This window comes from Odocoileus virginianus, chromosome 31 (genome assembly GCF_023699985.2).
Source record: "Odocoileus virginianus isolate 20LAN1187 ecotype Illinois chromosome 31, Ovbor_1.2, whole genome shotgun sequence".
NCBI classification, from domain to species: Eukaryota; Metazoa; Chordata; class Mammalia; order Artiodactyla; family Cervidae; genus Odocoileus; species Odocoileus virginianus.
Genome location: NC_069704.1, coordinates 11,295,939 through 11,316,909, shown reverse-complemented (window position 1 = coordinate 11,316,909; position 20,971 = coordinate 11,295,939). Strand labels below are relative to the sequence as shown.

At 40.7% G+C, this 20,971-nt stretch overlaps 1 protein-coding gene and 1 pseudogene across 1 annotated transcript; one reads left to right on the top strand and one right to left on the bottom strand.

Moving 5' to 3' along the window:
* Positions 1-1,773: 1,773 nt before the first annotated feature.
* Positions 1,774-19,216, top strand: ZNF483 (zinc finger protein 483). The gene is made up of 6 exons (XM_020906818.2): positions 1,774-1,835; positions 3,505-4,030; positions 4,481-4,569; positions 6,412-6,538; positions 6,916-7,011; positions 13,273-19,216. Exons 2-6 carry the CDS (start codon positions 3,643-3,645, stop codon positions 14,838-14,840), a joined length of 2,268 nt encoding a protein of 755 aa, XP_020762477.2. The 5' UTR covers positions 1,774-1,835; positions 3,505-3,642; the 3' UTR covers positions 14,841-19,216.
* Positions 10,762-11,435, bottom strand: LOC110146135 (large ribosomal subunit protein uL15 pseudogene; annotated as a pseudogene).
* Positions 19,217-20,971: the final 1,755 nt, after the last annotated feature.

Sequence of the window (20,971 nt, the reverse complement as noted above, 5' to 3'; positions counted from 1 at the left end):
TTTTTTTTCTTTTCAGGCAATAGTCAGCACTCCCAGACAGGAGATCATGGCCTCTTGTGGCTCTTGAATCCTTGGAGTCCCAGCTGAGTCAGGGCCATGGGCGCCTGGAAACAAGGCCTTGATATCCCTGAGGCAGTTCAGAGCTGCAGGAGCTCAGAGGTCCCCAGAATCCTAAGGAGACACTTCCAAGGCTGCCTCGGGAACCCAGGGTTTCAATCAAGAGTGTTCCTCTTTCACTTTTAATATTCCTTCTGGATACAGTTTGGTACTTAAACAACTTTCAAAACTCCTGTCTGGGACTCCTGATCAGAGCCCTCAGCTGCCCTCCTCCATCTAGCTATACAGGAAAATGTGCTTCCTCCTCCTGAGAGGCTTCTGGTCAGAGCCAAGGCTTCTGCCATTTACCAGCTGAGTGACCTTGGGCAAGCCCCTTCCCTGCATGGGGTGTCATTTTCTGTAAAACTAGGGGTGGAGACGAGCAGGCAGGACCATGGCTTTTCAGTTTCTTTAATGTGGGGTGATTTTAGAGGAAGCAGAAAAATCAGACAGGCTCACCCCTTCACACACATAAACTTCCTCCTCCATATAAGATACGGCCTGGAAGCTGGGCAAGGGACTGTGAAAAGAGGAAACTGTCGTGTACATTAAAGGTCATAGGGGAATACTAGGCAGCAATGAAAATAAATGATTTTCATTGATTTGTAACCACAGGCAACAATAATGATAAATCTCAGAGACATACTGTAGATGAAAGGAGTTATATACAGAGTGTGTGCGATATGATTCTTGTTATCTAGGCTCTAGGTTCCACGTATGGAAACACATAAAATTGCTCTGTTCTGTTGTTCCTGTTCACTCGCTCAGTCATGTCCTGCTCTTTGCTAACCCATGGACCACAACGTGCCAGCTTTCCCTGTTCACAGAATTCTCCCCACCAGATTACTGGAGTGGGTTGCCATTTCCTCCTCCAGGGGATCTTCCTGACCCAAGGCTTCATTGAGAACATATGAAAGGGTGGGAACAGGAGCCATACAAGATACCTAGGCAGGTGGCAAGTCAGCCGTAAGTACCAGGCAGGTAGGAGGGAGAGGGAGATAGCGAGGAGGTCACTGTGGCAACACACAAGTAGAGGAAGAGGTCAGGGAATTTATGAGCGGCCAGATTCCATCAGCCTTGTAGGTCACTGTGAAATTCAGAATTTCTACACTGGGTGAAATGGGAAACCTTTTCAGGGCTTTCAGCAGAGGAAGTTCATAAGCTGTTTTTCGTTTTTTAAGCATCTCTCTGGCTGCAATGTGAAGAGACAAAAGAAGAAAAGTGAAATCAAGACGCCATTGCATTAATCCAGGCGAGGCATGATGGCGGTTTAGACAATCATGGTGGCAGGTGTAAAAGTAATACATTTGATATTTGTTTAATTCAAGTTGCGGCATTATGACTTGTATTGAATGCATTGCTAATGTACTTCTGCGGTGGGCGTTTTGCAGCCTGGATTTCAGGTAAGGGTAAGGAAGGAAGAGGGGAAGGATGCTTTGAGGTTACCAAGGGAACAGAACATCATAGATCTGAAAGCCTGAGACGACTCTAGGCCTTTAGGCCTCTGGCGCAGCAATAATTCCGCAGCGGAGACCACCATGCGCAACAGGCCGGGGTGGGAGCCTATGGAAACCGCAGACCTTTCGCACAGCGGGACAAGCGCATCCCGGGAATCGTAGTTCTGCGCTCTTGCGCAGGCGCATTTAGTCCCCCGCCGCCTTGCGCGCGCAGCTCCTGCAGGACCAGTTTCTAGAAGCTCATTGCGGTGGCGTTGGTGCTGGCTGCGGTTCTTGACGCAGGTAGCGGTTGCCCCTAGCCCCTAGTTTGGAGGCCGAGGCCAGGTTGCCAGTTCCGAGGGCGTACCTGGGACGGGGTGGGGGCCGAGGGCAATCTCGCTGTGCACTCCCAACATTGCAGCTTATGCGGGAGATAAGCGCGCTCCTGGATGGAGCTTTCTTCCATCCCTTCCCTGAGCCCACGGTCTTGCAACTTCGCTACTTTGGTATTTTGGGCGGGAAAAGTCATTGTGTGTGCGTGTGGGTAGGGGGAGCTGTCCCGTGCTTTGCGGAATGTTTAGCAGCATCCCCGGCTCCACTCATTAGGTACCAGTAGCATCCCACCTCCCCAGTCGTGATAGCCAAAATGTCTTCAGACGTTGCCGAGTGTACCCCGTGGGCCAAATCCCCCCTCCTCCTCTTTTGAGAACTTCTTTCTGCCTGCGTCACATTTTCACGGAGCCTTTATTGTAAGCTCCTTGGAGTTCCAGTGCGAGTGTCTTAGCCACTGCGGACTCCCAGGTGTCCAGCGCGTCTCTAGGTACGTGGTGGGCGCTTAGTATTTGGAAGAGGAATAAATGACGTCAGGCATAGTGTGTGCGGCGCTCTGTGCCCCTCGGAGGTGGGTAATTAATTGCAGTTGTAGCTGGAGGAGAGTGTCCTCACTTGTCGCAGTGTAGCGCATCTGAGACTGTATTGTCATTTCCTGAGTGATTTGTGAGGGTGGGGGCCCTGTCTGACTCGTTCGCGTCTAAATGCATAGTGCCAGGTTCCAGGTCGTTGTAGATGGTCAGTTGTTTATGGAATGAGAAGGCGTGCAACACAGGGCCGACTGCGCAGAAGAGTATTTGGGGATCAGAGAAAGCCTCATCCAAGAGGTGTCAGTGGAGTCGGGTTTTAAAGAGCAAGTTTGATAGAGGAAATTTGGCAGCTTTCCTGGGGGAGGGAATGAATGACTGTTGTAAAGGCGGAAGGGGTTAAGAGTTGCTGGAAATGGAGAGATACCTCTTTATGGCTGCAAGGTCCATCAGGGCAGCAGCAGCTGAAGGTGAGGTCATCAGGACGGGGTTTCAAGATCATCATGCGTGACTTGTGCGTTTGAATTTTATCTTGAGACAGTTGGGGAGTTATAAAACCATATTTTAGATATTAGAAGAAATCTGTAGGCTTCAGTGTAAGACTGAAATTGAATGAGGCTGTGCTTAGGTAATTTCAGTAGTAGAGAATAGAGAGGTTCTTAGGAAATAATAAAGCCACCAGAACTTGGTTATTGATTGTGTGAGAAATCTGAGAGTCAATTATGAAATCAGGTTTCTGAGTTGAGCAACTGGTGGGAAACTGTGGCCATTCACCAGGAGAGGGCAGGAGTGGACTCGGTTTGGAGCCTCTTGTAGCAGTGAGCTTTTTCTGATATGTTTTGCTGATAAGGAGTATCTGAAGAAACTGTTTTCTTGGAGGGTCTGTTCCTTTAATTACCCTCAGGTAACTTCTCAGCTTTTCACCTACTTCTCCTGGGCAGGGCAGTTCTCTGCCTCTGAGAATGTGTGTGTGTGTGTGTGTGTGTGTGTGTGTGTGTGTGTGTGTGTGTGTATGTGTTTCTATAACAGAACCAAATCAAAAACAGTGTTTTTTTTTAGGATTCACAATTTATTTCACTTATTTTGTATCTTATATTTCTTGATGATTTCTGCAGGACCAAAAAGTGGATCCTTGAAACACTTGGTATTTTGCTGGAGATTACCTGTTGGTGGACTGTGCTGACACTCAGAGTCTAAAGGAGACTGGATTTCTGTTGGTGATACACATTGCAAGCAGGTGTAGCCTAAACGAGATGACAGCTGTCTCCCCAGATCCTCACACTCTGGTCTCAAGTGAACAGAACAAAGTCTTTAGGATGGAGACTCCCGGGAATCCAGAAGCTCTCATGAAAGGAGACACTGCTGACCCAGAGTCTTTCAGACAGAGGTTCAGGTGGTTTTGTTACTCTGAAGAGGCTGGACCCAGAAAAACCCTGAATCAGCTATGGGAGCTCTGTGTTCAGTGGCTGAGACCAGACATCCACACGAAAGAACAGATTCTAGAGCTTTTGGTGTTTGAGCAGTTCCTGACCATCTTGCCTGGGGAGATCAGGATTTGGGTCAAATCGCAACATCCTAAGAGTAGTGAGGAAGTGGTGACCCTAGTAGAGGATTTGACCCAAGTGCTTGAAGAAAAGAAAGGTGAGATTAATAGGTGAAGGGGGGAAGTGGGAGAGATTGTCTCAAGATAATGACAGTAAACTCCCCAAAAGAATGTTTTCATTTGATAAGTGACTCTTGTGCAAGATGAAAGAAGCAAATTACTACATGACGTTGCACATATGCTGTTCCACATTAATACATCTCATAGATATTATTATTATGAAAAGTAAATACATTAAAGTAGTAGGTATATAGAATGAAAGAAATCAGATTTTATGAGCCTAGGAATTGAAAGAATATTTTAGAGGGTAGTGGGGGAAAGCTTGGGTTTCAGTACGAAACTGTATGTGTGGCTGTTCTGTGTTTGAAGGGCATAGGAAAAACTTTTTCTTTGTTTAATCTGATCTTTTTCTCCAGAGTGGCACATATAATAATTTTTAGTCTGAGGAGCCCATTTGAAAGGCTGAATTGTTTTTTTCCCCTTCCTAGAACCAATCTCTCAAGATTCTGTTGTTTCCCAAGAGGAGAACCCTGAAGAAGATAAAACAGTTTCTGTTCTTCCAAATACTGAGGCCCAGGTAAGCTTCCTTTCACTGGTTTTTCATTATTTTTTTTTTTTTCAAACCATACATTTTCATTCTTAAGTTAATTTTTAAATTGAGGTCTAGTTGACACCCAGCATTGTGTTAGTTTCGGGTATATAATGTAGTGGTTCGATATTTGTGTATATTCTAAAATGACCACCACGATAAGTCTAGTTAACATATTTCATCATATATGGTTACAGACCTTTCAGTTTTAAGTAAATACTCAATGAGCTCCTCCTGGGTGGTATAAAGACACTAGACTAATTAAGACCATCTCCTTTTCATCTCAGTTTTCACATTCTTAGGGCTCATTCTTCAAATGCTATTTTACTTCAGTTATCAGAATTGGTCATACGTCTGACTCTAATAAGCTCAAAATTATTTACTAAAATCCAGCAATTATTCTTCATAAGACTGGTCAGGTGGAAATAGAGTTATATTTCCTGAACATGATAAAAAAAGCATCTGGATAGTGTTGAAAAATAAAAAGCAGTCCTCACAATACCATTAAAAAGATAAGGATGTCTCACCTTACTGTATTAATGAGTATTTTCTGAATATTTTAGCCAATCCAGTGTGATAAGAAACAAATGAGGTAAGTATGGATATGAAAGAAGTTGTATATTATTTACAGATAATGTAGTCTTTTTGGAAAATCTCAGAGAATCAACTGAACATGTACTGAAATTCATTTAGAGGCTGAAAAAAGTAGCTGATTACAAATCAGTGTTTTCTATATACCAATAATTTTCAGGAAAAAAATTCTTATTTGCAATGGTAAATAATGGTGCTCTAGTAGCCTGGTAATGGCTCAGAGTGGCCATGTATCAGGGACATATCTCCCTGATATATCTACTTCCTTGTCTCTGGAACCTGAGAATGTTACTTTACCTGGAGAAAAGGTCTTTGCAGGTGTGATAAAATAAGGATTTGAAATGAGGAAATTACTCTGGATTGCATGGGTGGGCCCTCGGTGGCATTAAAGTGCACTTAGAGTTTGAATACCGGAACAGGAGAAAGCAATGTGAAGAGTGGAGTGATAAGGCTACAAACCAAGGAACACCGTGGAATGCTGGCAGCTAAGGAACCTGGAAGAGGCAAGGAATGGATTCTCCCTCAGAGGGCCCTGTTCCACCAACACCTGGACTTCAGACTTCTGGTCTCCAGAATTTGGGAGAATAAATTACTGTTTTTTTAAGCCACCAGAATTCTGGTGATTTGTTACAGCAGCCACAGGAAAGCAGTGCTAACAGCCACTCTGCTGTACTGACTCTCAAAATGTCTTGCTATAGAGGATGCTGCGAAAAGTGTATTTTAGTGATTAATTGCGCTTGTTGATAATTTAGAGTAATTGTAAGTGTATGTTATTGAACACAAATCCTTGTTTGATTGTGATAGAAAATAATTGCTACTTAGAATCAACTGGAAATTATAATTTGGAATATAGTTAGTGATGTTATTCTTCCATGTTTAATTTAAAGCCTATAGAACTTACGTTGATTCTGCAGATTTTGGGATTGGGAAATGTAATTTGTGTTCTTCATTTAATATTTTCTGTTAGTCCCAGAAATCAGTATGTTAGGGTAAATTTGATCAATGTTAGTCATTCCAGAGACTCGTTATATAGCATTTCACATCAAGGAATGAATGGGAAAGGAGGGGATTGCATCATAATCTTGTTTTATATCACTTGTTATGGTTGTATAGTAGCTACCTTGTAGTTTGCTTGCAGATTCTTAAAGACTTGAAAACCATCACATCTATTGCTTCTCTGAATTCTTAGAATCTGTTTGGGAGTAACACAGTGCACACAGGCTGTCTTTGGTGTTCTAGGAATCCATGACACTTAAAGACGTGGCTGTCACCTTTTCCAGAGGAGAGTGGAGGAAACTGGAGCCTTCTCAGAAGGAGATATATAAGGAAGTGCTGCTGGAGAACTATAGGAACCTAGAATTTCTGGGTAAAGACATCTTCTCTTCATGATTTAGTGTCTAAATCATGAGTATCTTTTTGTCCGCTAACATTGGAAGATAAGTGCTATTAAAGGTTTTGAGTGAGTTTACAGGAGTCATATGCCTAAACCTTAAAATGGGTCCTAAAAATGTACTTTTATATAGTGTTTTCTAAAAGAAAAAAGTCTTTGCTCCATTGAACTGAAAATGTTGAGCATCATTTTGCTGTCATCAAGGCCATACTGTCCCCAATTTTCTCCTCAAATTCCAGTACTGAAGTCTATTTTTGACAACTTCTTCTCTTCCCTGAAGAACTAAAGGCTGTGAATGTTGGAATGTCTTTGTTCTAGACAATAAAAAGGCATTTTCTATTTTCTCTGAACAGGCTTTCCAGTTTCCAAGTTAGATTTGGTTTCCCAGCTGAAGTGGGCTGGACTACCACGGCTGCTGCAAAAAGAAGTCTCCAAAGGCTGTAGACCAGGTGGGTTGGTGAAAAATAAAGAAGGACATTGAAACAGTTGCCTACCAAGTCATTTGAAAGAGGTTGTGAAATGTTAGGTGGTCTTGGTGCTAACATAGATGATGAAAATTTCTACCTTGCCTTCCCGGAATGTTCACTTTAATAGGAGAGACACTCAGTCTGGGTCCTCTGAGAAGGAAGCCAAGATAGGCCACATCAGAGACTTACTGGCGGGGGATAATTCCAGGGACTGGAAGAGGCTGGGATTGCTAGGAATGTGTTGCAGGTCTGATTCCTGTGATGGGAGAGGGAAGGATGGAAGGCTGAGTAGGAAGCTTCTTAGATTGAAGTGCAGGTTGAGAAGATTTTAGCAAAGCCAAAAATGAACCTCCCTGCCAAAGTCATCTAGCAGAGTCGTATGCCTCGCAGAAATGGGCCCGAGTGTAATTGCCACTCTTTTCATTGACTGGGAGTACCTCTGGTGAAGTGGCCTTGGTGTGATGCTGTGGTAGAGTCAGTGAGCATCAACAGGGGCTGTCAAGTAAGTGCCCCAGAGGAGATTTGAAGGGCAAATTTCCATGGATGTCATAGATAGAGAAATCAGGACAAAATGTGTTGATAATGGGATATACGCTATAATGATGGCATGTATAAGGAGCAATGGGAAAATATAGGAGCAAGGGGATAATTAACAATTGAATCTTGAAGAATAAGTAGGAATTCATCCAGTGGACAGCATGTTTAGTATAATCCAGTTTTGTTAAAAGAAGAAAAAACATACATATATATGTATATCTAAATGTATAGATACGGGGTTTTACTATTAATATTTGGAGAGCATTCATGTTAATACTGGTTATCTTTGAGGAATTACATTTTTTCTTTATTCTTCTCTTTCTTACACTTTAATAATAAATCTTAACTAGATTTTTTAAAATTATAGTAAATGATTATTTATACATCAGTTGGGCTTCCCTAGCGGCTCAGACAGTAAAGAATCTATGTTCAATGTAGGGGACCCAGTTTCAATCCCAGTGTCAGGAAGATCCCCTCGAGGAGGGAATCTACCCACTCCAATATTTTTGCCTGGAGAATTCCATGGACAAAGAAGCTTTGTGGGCTACAGTCCATGGGGTCTCAGAGTAGGACACAACTGAGTGACTAATGCATACACTCACTATATGTCAATACTTTGGTTTGTTTTAAGAAAAAACAATAATTTACTTTGTTGTTGTTCAGTTGCTCATTCATGTCCAACTCTGCTACCCCTTGGACTGCAGCATGCCAAACTTCCCTGTCCTTCACCATCTCCTGGAGCTTGCTCAAACTCATATCTTTTGTGTCAATGATGCCATCCAACCATCTCATCCTCTGCCCTCCCTTTTTCCTCCTGCTTTTAATATTCCCCAGCATCAGGGTCTTTTCCAATGAGTTGGCTCTTTGCATCAGGTGGCCAAAGTATTGGAGCTTCAGCATCAGTCCTTCCAATGAATATTTAGGGTTTATTTCCTTTTGGATTGATTGGTTTTATCTCCTTGCAGTCCAAGAGACTCTCAAGAGTCTTCTTCAACACTTTTCTATAGTCCAGCTTCCTTTTTTTTTTATTTGCCATGAGCTGTAATTTTGGATCTAACTGGCACCCCTTCTTCAGTTACAATGAAAGTGAAAGTTGCTCAGTCGTGTCCGACTCTCTGCGAGCCCATGGACTGTATATCCATGGAATTCTCCAGGCCAGGATACTGGAGTGGGTAGCCTTTCTCTTCTCCACGGGATCTTTCCAACCCAGGGATCGAACCCAAGTCTCCCACATTGCAGGCAGATTCTTTTACCAGCTGAGCCACCATGGAGGGCCAAGAATACTGGAGTGGGTAGCCTATTCTTTTTCCAGCAGATCTTCCTGACCCAGGAATAGAACTGGGGTCTCCTGCATTGCAGGCAGATTCTTTACCAACTGAGCTATAAGAGAAGCCCCCTTTCTTCAGTTAAATTGCCAGTAAAGAAGGTCAGGAAAACAGCTTTAGAATTTGGGTTGGGAGAGACGTATGCATGGAGAAACTGGGATAGTGGAGGGAGATTCAGGGCTGAACCCGTCAGGAGTAACTCCCTGGCCCTCACAGGAGGATGACGAAGACTTAGATGTCATCCCTAGAAGCCATCTTGTTGTTGGGGAGATGCCAGCCACAGTCCCGGGTGCAGGGCGTGTCCTGGGCCTCCAGGACCAAACCTTGGGCCAGAACCATGTACCTGCTGGGGTTATTGGGCTCATAGACTGATAGTACCCTCTCCACAATTAGTCCATCTTATTAGCCCTTCATTTAAGTCAACCTCTTGGCTGTTTACAGTGTAATTACACAAATAAAGGATGGCAATTGTCTTCTTATGTTTAAGTAACATCTGGGAGAGTAGATTTGAAAATGGAATCTAAAAGTGTTTTGAGTAAAATTTAGCAGCATTGGTGTAAATACATGCCTCTCCCCCCAAGCTGCTTATGTAAAAGAAGCATCATTTAGATGTGCAATTTATTTCAGTTCAGTTCAGTTGCTCAGTTGTGTCCGACTCTTTGCAACCCCATGAACCGCAGCATGCCAGGCCTCCCTGTCCATCACCAACTCATGTCCATTGAGTTTACTCAATGGAGTAAACTCAAACTCATGTCCATTAGGTCAGTGATGCCATCCAACCATCTCATCCTGTTGTCCCCTTCTCCTCCTGCCTTCAATCTTTCCCAGCATCAGGGTCTTTTCTAATAAGTCAGTTCTTCGCATCAGGTGGCCAAAGTATTGGAGTTTCTGCTTCAACATCAGACCTTCCAATGAACACTCAGGACTGATCTCCCTTAGGATGGACTGGTTGGATCTCCTTGTAGTCCAAGGGACTCTCAAGAGTCTTCTCCAACACTACAGTTCAAAAACATCAATTCTTCGGCGCTCAGCTTTCTTTATAATCCAACTCTCACATCCATACATGACTACTGGAAAAACCATAGCCTTGACTAGACGGACCTTTGTTGGCAAAGTAATGTCTCTGCTTTTTAATATGCTGTCTAGGTTGATCATAACTTTCCTTCCAAGGAGTAAGTGTCTTTTAATTTCATGGCTGCAGTCACCATCTGCAGTGATTTTGGAGCCCCCAAAAATAAAGTCAGCCACTGTTTCCCCATCTATTTGCCATGAAGTGATGGGACCAGATGAAAAGTCATTTATAACATACTGGAGAAAAAGTTTTTGACAAACAAAGCCATAATCAAAACCAAACAAAGCCCTGAGTCTGTTAGAAAAATGAGCAAAGAACTTCAACAGATAGCTGACCAAAATAATCTGATAGAAAGAAACTTTAAATAGCTATGAACATGAAAAAAATGTTCCAAGTCACTGGTCAGCAATGTAAGTTACATTTAAAGAATAACACTATTTATTATGAATCAAATTTGCAAAGGTCTAGAGAAAACGCATTTGACTAGAGATGAGTAATCAGGTACTTCTGATCATGTATTGTGTGGTGATAGAACTTTTCTACCCTTTGGTTCAGTCACTTTTATGACTCACTTCTGAGAAAATATTAATCATTTGATAAACATTCCATACAGAAGTAATTAGTAGTAACATTGATATGATGGATTATTATATAACTCATATAAGCTATCTTTATGAAGAATTAACCAGTGAGATGGGAAAGAATTATGAAAAAAGTAACTACATATTGTATACATAGATTTTCTACCCTAAAATATGTAGAAAATTTCTAGAAAAAAATCAGAATTTTAAATAATGGCTAACTTCCACATCCATGTAGCATCAAGCTACCAGGACAGCCCCCACCCCTCTTAATCTTCTCATTTCTTCTGCTAAAGAATTTGGCCTTCAGTGTGATAGGCTGCTTTGGGAGCTTTCTCTTCCTCAGAACTCTATATAGTAGCCCCAGTGTACCACATCACGATAGGAGCAACTCCAGTTTTGTTTTTGGCAGCGTTTATTGTATCAACTCACTGACCGAGGTCCATAGTTTATCCAGGTTGACATTTGGGCAAAAGCTCTGCTTCCTTGCTAAGTGGTAATGCCTAATACCAACTTGCCCAAAATTAATGTAGTGTGACCTTTGTCCTTTAGTCGTGTCTGACTCTTTGCTACACCGTGGACTGTAGCCCACCAGGCTCCTCTGTCCGTGGAATTCTCCAGGCAAGAATTCTGAAGTGGGTAGCCATTTCCTTCTCCAGGAGGTCTTCCTGACCCAGGGATCAAACCCAGGTCTCCCACACGGCAGGCGGATTCTTTACTGTCTGAGCCACACAGAAGCCCAAAGTTACCTGGGTGATGTTTGTCAAAATCGATCCTGTGGTGACACATGCCACCAGTGTTACCCTGGCCTCCAGGACGTTTCCAGTGTTTGCCGTGCCTGTGGTTCACGTGGCCCTTAAGTTTCCCGATCTTTCTTAGTCTGGATGGCATGCCGGCAACTGAGACCATAGAGGGAAACCCCCATGAAGTCTTCAGAGCTGTCCAGTGTTTTGTTTTTTATAGTTGTCTGGTTAAAAATAAAAATCAGTCTTACAAAAGTGATACTGTAAACTCATGATTAAGAGCTCAGATGAAAGAAAAAAACAAAAAAGAGCCAAGATGAATGATAAATAAAGGAATTAATAAAGGAATTCAAGGTTCAGACCTTATTTTCTTGGGTTCCAGAATCACTGCAGATGGTGACTGCAGCGGTGAAATTAAAAGATGCTTGCTCCTTGCTATGACCAACCCAGACAGCATATTAAAAAGCAGAGACATTACTTTACTGAGAAAGGTCTATATAGTCAAAGCTTTGGTTTGTTCAGTAGTCATAAATGGATGTGAGAGTTAGGTCATAAAACTGAGCACTGAAGAATTGATGCTTTTGAACTGTGGTGTTGGAGAAGACTCTTGAGAGTCCCTTGGACAGCAAGGAGATCCAACCAGTCCATCCTGAAGGAAATCAGTCCTGAATATTCATTGGAAGGACTGATGCTGAAGCTGAAACTCCCAATACTTTGGCCACCTGATGCGAAGAACTGACCGATGCTGGGAAAGATCGAAGGCAAGAGGAGAAGGGGACAACAGAGGATGAAGTGGTTAGAGGGCATCAACAACTCTGTGGACGTGAGTTTGAGCAAGCACTGGGAGCTGGTGATGGACAGGGAAGCCTTTTGTGCTGCAGTCCAGGGGTTGCAAAGAGTCGGACGCGACTGAGTGACTGAACAGAACTGAAGATTCAGAGAGGAGCCATACCTTGAGAGTATGGTGTTAGAGACTCTGGGACTTGAACCCTCGACTTTACCAGATTTTTATTTTTGTGCTAGTGAAAGTGCACAAAATTCAAGGGGTTGAATTCTGGGCAGTCTGAAGCATTAAGACTGAAAAAACAGGACTGAAAATGTAGTCCTGTCAGGGACAGTAAATAGATGCCTGGTTAGAATATCCACAAGATTGGTAGGGGGCTGGTGGCTCAGTGGTAAAGAATCCACCTGCCAATTCAGGAGACGCAGGTTTGGTTCCTGCATTGAGAAGATCCCTTGGAGAAGGAAATGGAAACCCACTTCATTCTTCTTGCCTGGAACAGTCCATGGGGTCATAAAAGAGTTAGACACAACTTAGCAACTAAGCAACAAGGTTGGTAGGGCCAGATGGGTGGTAACCTTTGAAAGTCTAACATAGATGTTATTGCATGTTTGTGATGTGATTAACATTGTCTATAAACTTAGTGGTATTAGGCTGCTTTGAGAAGAGGCATTGTGGTTTAGGGATCAAGAGAGTGGGCTTTGATGTCAGACTGGGTGTCTCTCGCACTTACATGTGACCTTGGGTAAGCTAATTACAATTCACTCTGTGTGATTAGTTGTTATATCTATAAACCAGGGATGATGACAGGTCCTACTTCATAGGGTTATTGTGAAAATTAAGTGAAATTTGAGTAAATTGCTTGGTACGGGACCTGGCATTTGGTAATTATTCAATAAACACTTGCACTGTCATATTATTATTTGGAAAGAGAATAAATTGATGTAAGGAGAGTAAGTTTGAACCTATTACAGAAATTGCATCTCTAACTATAAAGCACAAACCTATCATCTTCCTCAATATTTTTCCTAAACTTTCAGTTCCCCTAGTTTCCCCACGTCACTTGTTCCTTCCCTGCTTTATGAGACTCTGAAAATTTTCCAGGCCCTGTTTCTTACAGTTTCTATGGTCTCTGTTCCTATTTCCAAATGCAGCAGCTTTCTTTATTGCAAACAGGAAATACTCTGTTTGTTATTTCTTTTAGAGTGTGAACTTGGTGGTGGATTGAAGGAATCTGGCGGAAGTCAAGATGTTCTTATGGAAGAATCGACTTTAGACAAAATAATAGAAAGGTATCTAATGAGTGGCGATTGTGACTCAGTGGGAGAATCCTGGAAACGTTATGGCAGATTCGAGGATGGTTGTAGCAATAGGGAACATTCACAAGGACAAACCACACAGAAGAAAACTCATGGGAGAGGCAGTAAGGGTGAGGAATTTGATCCAGAAAGGAGTCCCTTTGGAAGTAGCTTCAAACCACCTTCGGATCTAATTAAACATCTGAGAGTCTACTTAAGGAAGAAATCTCGGAGGTACAATGAAGGCAAGAAACCCTTTAGTTTTCATTCAGACCTTGTTCAAAACCGCAAAGAACACAGTGGTGAAAAGCCAAGGAAATGTAACGAAGGCAGGAAAGCCTTAAGTCACTCTTCTTCTCGGACTGAACATCAGAAACATCAGAAAAGCTGTGCAGGGGAGAAGTTTCAGAAGTGTAGTAACTGCGGAGTAGCCTTTACTCAAAGCTCATCCCTCAGTAAGAAAAACTCCTCTACGTGTGAAAAATGTTGGAAAGGTTTAGGTCAAGATGCAGCCGTAGATAAAGACGAGGGAACTGAGACTAGAGAAGGAACCCATAAATGCAGCAAATGTGGAAAAGCCTTTGGCTATAACACCTCACCGACCAAGCATAGGAGAGTTCACCCTGGGGAGAAACCCTACTTGTGCAATGAGTGTGGAAAAGCCTTCAGTGACAGCTCATCTCTCACGCCACACCACCGAACTCACAGTGGAGAGAAGCCCTTCAAGTGTGATGACTGTGGGAAATCTTTCACCCTAAGCGCCCACCTCATTAAACATCAGAGAGTTCACACAGGTGAGAAACCCTATAAATGTAAAGACTGTGGGAGGCCCTTCAGTGACAGTTCATCTCTTATTCAGCATCAGCGAATTCACACAGGAGAAAAGCCCTACACATGTAACAACTGTGGAAAATCCTTCAGTCACAGCTCATCCCTTTCTAAACATCAGAGAATTCATACCGGAGAGAAACCCTATAAATGTGGTGAGTGTGGGAAAGCCTTCAGACAGAATTCTTGCCTTACCCGACATCAGAGGATTCACACTGGAGAAAAACCATATTTGTGTAATGATTGTGGGATGACTTTTAGCCATTTTACATCTGTAATTTATCATCAAAGACTTCATTCAGGAGAAAAACCCTACAAGTGTACCCAGTGTGAGAAAGCCTTCCCTACCCATTCACTCCTCAGCCGTCATCAGAGAATACACACGGGTGTCAAGCCTTATAAATGTAAGGACTGTGGAAAATCCTTCAGTCAGAGTTCGTCTCTCAATGAACATCATCGGATTCATACTGGAGAGAAGCCCTATGAATGTAACTACTGCGGGGCAACGTTTAGCCGGAGCTCCATCCTTGTAGAACACCTGAAAATTCATACTGGAAGGAGGGAGTATGAATGCAATGAGTGTGAGAAGACATTCAAAAGTAATTCTGGCCTCATCAGGCATCGGGGATTTCACTCTGCAGAATAATTCTTGGAAATATAGTAAGGTGCGGGGTGTGGGTTTGCACAGTTCTCCCTCATTAAGAACCTAGGGTGTAAAGGACCACAGCATTGATTAGTAGGAAATTTAGTTACAGTGGTCCCTTATTAAAAACCGGGGGTGTATACTGCCACAGCACTGATTAGTAGCTGCAGCTTTGGTGGGTTGGCAGCTAGCAAAAGTATCTTTTTGTCATTTACCCTTCTTCTTTGCAAGGATGTCAACGTTTGGTAGAGAGTGAGGAAGGGTTGGTAAAGTCTGTGGAAAGAGAAGAAAGTAGCATGTGAACTAATCCTAAAAGGCAAAATTGTGAATATAAAAATCGGGGAGGGGGGTGCATGGGACCCACCTTACTAACCTGTTTTCTTCAGACTTCTTTCTCTCCTAGCTTCCCCTTCTACTGCCATGTTGTGTTACAGAAAGAGGACCTGACTGCAGTCAGGTAACTTGAGTTCTGTCCCATTTTGCCAACTAACTCACTGTGTTTATAACCTTGGACAAATCATTTGACCTTTCTGAATTTTCGTTTCTTTGCTGGTAAAATGGAGGAGTGGGACTAATGATTTCTGAGGTTTCTTTCCCTCTCTCCCTCCCTCTCTTCCTTCTTTTTCTACCTCTGATAACCTCTGAAGCGAAAACATTTTTGATTCATTGGCATTTCAAGTTTCTCCAGTGTGATAGAACATAACTCATCTAAACTACTGAACTTCTGGCATGGTGAGAATGCAGTATGCTTTTTAAATATTCAATGCTGGAACTGCTCAAAAGCTATGCACAGGATCAAGTGAGTAGAGGTCAAACAAGTTTGCCATCAGGGAATGTTTTCATTGGACAAAGCACTCCAACCCCTGTGTTTGCTCTGGATGTTGGCTGTGGGGACTGGGAATCTCAGTGGCATATTCCAGGCTGTCTGAGCCATGAGTGTGTAACTGTCCTAGGAAAACAGACGAGGGACTGGGAGGGGTGGGCACTGGGAAACGGGTACTGAATACAGCTATTTTGGATGGATTGTCTTTTGCAAGATAGAGTTCTATTTTTTAAACATTTGTCTATAGTAAGGACAGTTTCCTGTAATCAGAGTGTAAACATTCTGTGTGGCAAAGGTCACAAGCTAAGATTGGGCCCTTTGATGTGTCTTAGTTTGTGTGTGTGTGTGTGTGTGTGTGTGTGTGTGTGCGTGCGCGCGCGCGTGCGTGCGTGCATACATGTGTGTAAGTAGTTGTCACCATTTAAAAATTAAGAAATTTCATACCAAAAAGAAATTTGTCTTGAAAAGTTACTGGGCTGACAACAAGAACAAATATGACTGCCCATATTTCTGTGGGGCAGTCAACTGGTTTTGGGTATCAGCTGCCACCTTTAGAGGGGGAATCTGTTCTTGCAGAGTTCTGTCATTCATGTAACCTGACTTGCCCACTGTAAGAAGCTGATATTGTGATCCCCTACCACCTGGAGAGTACCTATGCTAAAATCTAAAGAGATTTTGTAGTAAAATTTAGGAATAGAATGTAGAAATGATACAGAATAAGTTTTCAATTAAGTTTTCCATTATGAAAATAGACATCAAAGGAATAGATGTTAGTGGGTTATTCCTTACAAATGTCAGTGTGGAATCTGAATAATAATCTTTAACTGTGAAAAAGGAACTGAAAACCCTGGGTCAGTTAGATTTGGGTCTCAAGTTGTAGGATTCTGAAGGAGCCCCAATGACTCCATGTGGTGCAGAGTTCCTAAAGTTGAAATTTGAGGCAGCTCTTGAGAACGAAACGGGTAAACTTTCAGCTTTGAAAGTGAAGACATGCTTAATGGTCATCTGAGATTCAGCAATATTTGCTGGGATTTAATGGGTTTAATTTGCAGTGCTACCTCTGGATAATGGTTTTGGTTTCTTCCTTGTCTCCTTCCCCAAGGTAGCCCCGAGTGATAAATTGGTCTATATAGTTACTTCTAAATGGACCAGCCAGAGATATTCTAGACATGGAAGAATTATAGCTAACCAGAATTATTCATCCCAGTTGAAATTTTTTTGTGAAAAGATGGAAACCCTGATTTGTTTTCTGGAAAGATGCAATTTATAGAGAGAATTAAATATGTAAAAATCTTGAGAAGAGGCTTGTTCCAGGATGTTAACTTGTTACATTCCCCAACATCCATATGAGGATGCTTTATATCTGTACCAGTTGGGAGTCTGGAACATAAACCTGTTTTTTGGGTTTTATTACAGTTTTATTGAGGTGTAAATTGTGTATTGTGGAAGTTATTCAAGTGTATAATTCAGTGAGTTTTAACAAATTCAGCGAATTGTACAGTTGACAGCACAGTCTATTTTTAGAACATTTTAGCACCTTAATAAGATCCCTCACACCTGTTTGCAGTAATCCCATTCCCACCCTGATCCCAGGTAACCACTAATCAGCCTACTCTCTGTCTCTGCAGAGTTGCCTTTTCTGAACATTTTATATGCATGTAATCATATGTGGTCTTTTTTAGTTGTTCATTAATTTGTGTCTAAGTTCATCCATGTTATTTTCTAAATTCATGTGTGTTGCAGCATATCAGTATTTTAATCCTTTTTATTGTCAAATAATAGCTGATTGGATGGATGTGCCATATTTTGTACATTCACCAGTTGAAGGACATGTGGGTTGTTTCCCATTTGGGGCTGTGAAAAATAATGCTGCTCTGAACATTAGCATGCAAGTCTTTGTGTGGACATAATGTTCTCACTTTTCTTAGATGCCTGAGTAGCTGGGTTATATGTTAAATTTTTGTTTTAACTATTTTAAGAAGTTGCCAAGTTGTTTTCCAAAGTGACTGCATTATTTTATATTCTGAACTTCAGTGTGTGAGGGTTCCTAATGAGGTTATATCTTCAAGTTCATCTTTTAAAAAATTTTTATTATAGCTAATATGGTGATTTAAGTGGTATCTCTTTGGGGCTAATGGTATTGATCTTTTCATATGTTCTTGAGCTGTTCATGCACCTTCTTTGGTGAAATATGTTGCCCACTTAAAAAATTATTATTAATTTACAGATCTTTTTATTCTGCAATAAGTCATTTATCTAGTATGAGCTTTCTAAATACCATGTACTAGCCACAGAGGGCAACCTCAGATCCTCCCATACAGCTTTCATCAGAAGCTTGGTTTCAGTAATTGCTTATATAAAATTGCCTAAGGATATTTAATCTGGCCTATTATCTAAACACTTAAATTCATTTTGGTGTTATATCAGTCAAAAGGTTTTAAACATCTTTTGATTCCTTATAGAATTTTTTTTATTAACCTGTGTTATGCTCTTTATCTGTTACCCAATGAAGAACTTGCATTTTAAAATGTTTCCTCTTTCTGAGTTTCTATTGAAGAAATTTCTTTGTAGTCTCAGGACAAGACAAGGCTTCTCTTGTCAATAAATTCACTTTTATTTACTTATTTTAGAATTTTTTTGTAATGTGGTAAAATGTATTTAACATATATATTCACCGTTTTAACTCTTCTGAGATGTATAATTTAGTGGCATTAAGTACGTTCATGTGTGTTTCTCACATATCCCCACCATACATCTCTAGAACTTTTCCATCGTCTCTAACTGAAATTCACTCGTTAACCAATAACTGCTCATTCTCCCCTCCCCGAAGCCCTTGGTTACTACCATTCTACTTTCTGTCTATGAATTTGACTGTTCTAAGCACTTCGTATAAAAGAAACCATTCAATACTTGTCCTTTTGTGTTGAGTTGTTTCACCTAGCATCTTTTTAAGGTTCATGTTATAGCATGTGTCAGAATTTCATTTTCTTTTCATTATTTTAATGCTAAATAGTATTCTTTTGTAAATATATCACATTATTTGCTTATGCATTCATCTTTCAGTGGTCATTTAGGTTATTGCTATCTTTTGGCTGTTAATTAATAGCACTGCTATGAACAGTGGTTTGCAAATATTGTTTGAGTCCCTGCATTTAATTCTTTGAGATACATACCTGGAAGTGGAATTGCTGGATGGTTCATCCATGTCTTAGTGTATGACAGGATTTCCTTCTTTTTTTAAGGATGAGTAATTTTCCATTGTACGTATATGCCACATTTTATTTATCCATTCATTGATCAGTACACATTTAAGTTGCTTCTACCTCTTTGACTATTGTGAATAATGCTGCAGTGAACATGGGTGTGCAGATGTATCTGTTTCCAGTCTTCTCTTTATATACTCAGATGCAAGATAGCTAAAAGATGATAGTTCTAGCATTGAAACATGTGTATTATCTAGGGTGAAACGGATAACCAGCTCAGGTTGGGTACATGAGACAAGTGCTCGGGCCTGGTGCACTGGGAAGACCCAGAGGGATCGGGTGGAGAGGGAGGTGGGAGGGGGGACTGGGATGGGGAATACATGTAAATCCATGGCTAATTCATATCAATGTATAACAAAAACTACTGTAATGATGTAAAGTAATTAGCCTCCAACTAATAAAAATAAAATAAAAAAAAAAAAAAAAAAAAAAAGAATGCTAGACAATACAAAAAAAAAAAAAAAAAAAAAGATGATAGTTCTATTTTTAATTATTTAAGGAACTTCCCTGCTGTTTCCTATTGCAGCTGCACCCATTTCACACTCTTAACAACAGTGCTTAAAGGGTTCCTGTTTCTCCACATCCTTGCAAAACTTACTATTTTCTGTATTTTTTTTTTTTAGTTTTCTGTATTTTTGATAGTGGCCATCATAATGATTGTGAGATGGTATCTTGGAGTTTAGATTTGCATTTTTCTGATGATTGGTGATGTTGAACATCTTTTTATATGCCTGTTAGACATTTGTATGTCTTCTTTAGAGAAATGTCTGTTCAAGTCCTTTGCCCATTTTTTAAATGAAAATTTTCATTTCCTGTTCCACTCTTTTTCATTGTTTTGTTTTCTTTGTTATGCAGAAGTTTTTAGGTTTGATATAGTCTATTTGCCTGTTTTTCTTTAATTTTGCTTGTGTTTTTGGTGTCATATCCGAGAAATCATTGCTAGACCCAGTGTTGTGAAATTTTCCCCCTGTATTTTCTTTTAGGATTTTTATACCTTTAGGTCTTATGTTAGATCTTTAATCCACTTTGAGTTAATTTTTGTGTGTGGCATAAGAGTCCATCTTCATCCTTTTGTCTTTAGGTATTCAGTTTTTCAAGCACCATTTGTTTCCACGTTGTGTAGTCTTTATACTCCTGTTGAAAATCATTTGGCCGTAAGTACTAGTGCATTTCTGGGCTCTCTATTCCATTGGTCTATATGTCTTTATGCCAGTACCATACTGTTTTAGTTACTGGAGCTTTGTCATACACTTTGCAATCAGGACATGTGAAAAAACTTCTAGCATTTTTCTTCTTTCTTAAAATTATTTTGGCTATTTGTGGATAGTTTCCCTTGTTTCTGTAAAAAAATCACTTGGGATAGTATAAATATTTTAACATATTAAGTCTTCAGGCCCATAAATACAAAATGTATTTCCATTTATTTGTGTCAACTGTTCTTTCAGCAGTGTTTTGTAGTTTCCAGTATACAAGTCTTCTATTTCCTTAGTTAAGTTCATTCCTAAGTATTTTATTCTTTTTAGTGATAGTGTAAATGGAGGTTTTCTTAGTCTCCTTTCTGGATTATTCAGTTACTGTATAGAAATGCAACTTATTTTTTAATTTTGGTTTTATATTCTATCACTTTTTCTGTATTTGCTTATTAGTTCTAACAATTTTGTGTTTGTGTGTCTGTGTGATGTTTAGAGTTTTCCACATAGAGGATCATGTCATCTGTGAAAAGAGATATTATTTCTTTCTTCCTAAGTTGGATGGTTTTTACTTCTTTATTTTGCTTGATTGCTGTGGCTAGGACCCAAATACTATGTTGAGTAGAAGTAGCTAAAGTGGGTATTGTCTTATTACTGATGTTAGAGGAACAGGTTTCTATTTTTTACCATTGAATATGATGCTAGCTGTGATCTTTTCATTAATGAACTTTATTTTGTTGAGATAATTTCCTCCTATTCCCTAGTTGAATGAATTTTCCCTCATTTTTGATAGATTTGGTAGATATGAGATCTTCAACGAACTGTGGTGGTTTTTTGTTTTGTTTTTTTTTTTCCTTT

Coding starts and splice junctions, on each gene's coding strand:
- ZNF483 (XM_020906818.2), top strand. CDS start 3,643: ATGACAGCTGTCTCCCCAGATCCTCACACTCTGGTCTCAAGTGAACAG. Junction 4,031..4,480: donor AGTGCTTGAAGAAAAGAAAG/GTGAGATTAATA, acceptor TCCCCTTCCTAG/AACCAATCTCTCAAGATTCT. Junction 6,539..6,915: donor TAGGAACCTAGAATTTCTGG/GTAAAGACATCT, acceptor TTCTCTGAACAG/GCTTTCCAGTTTCCAAGTTA.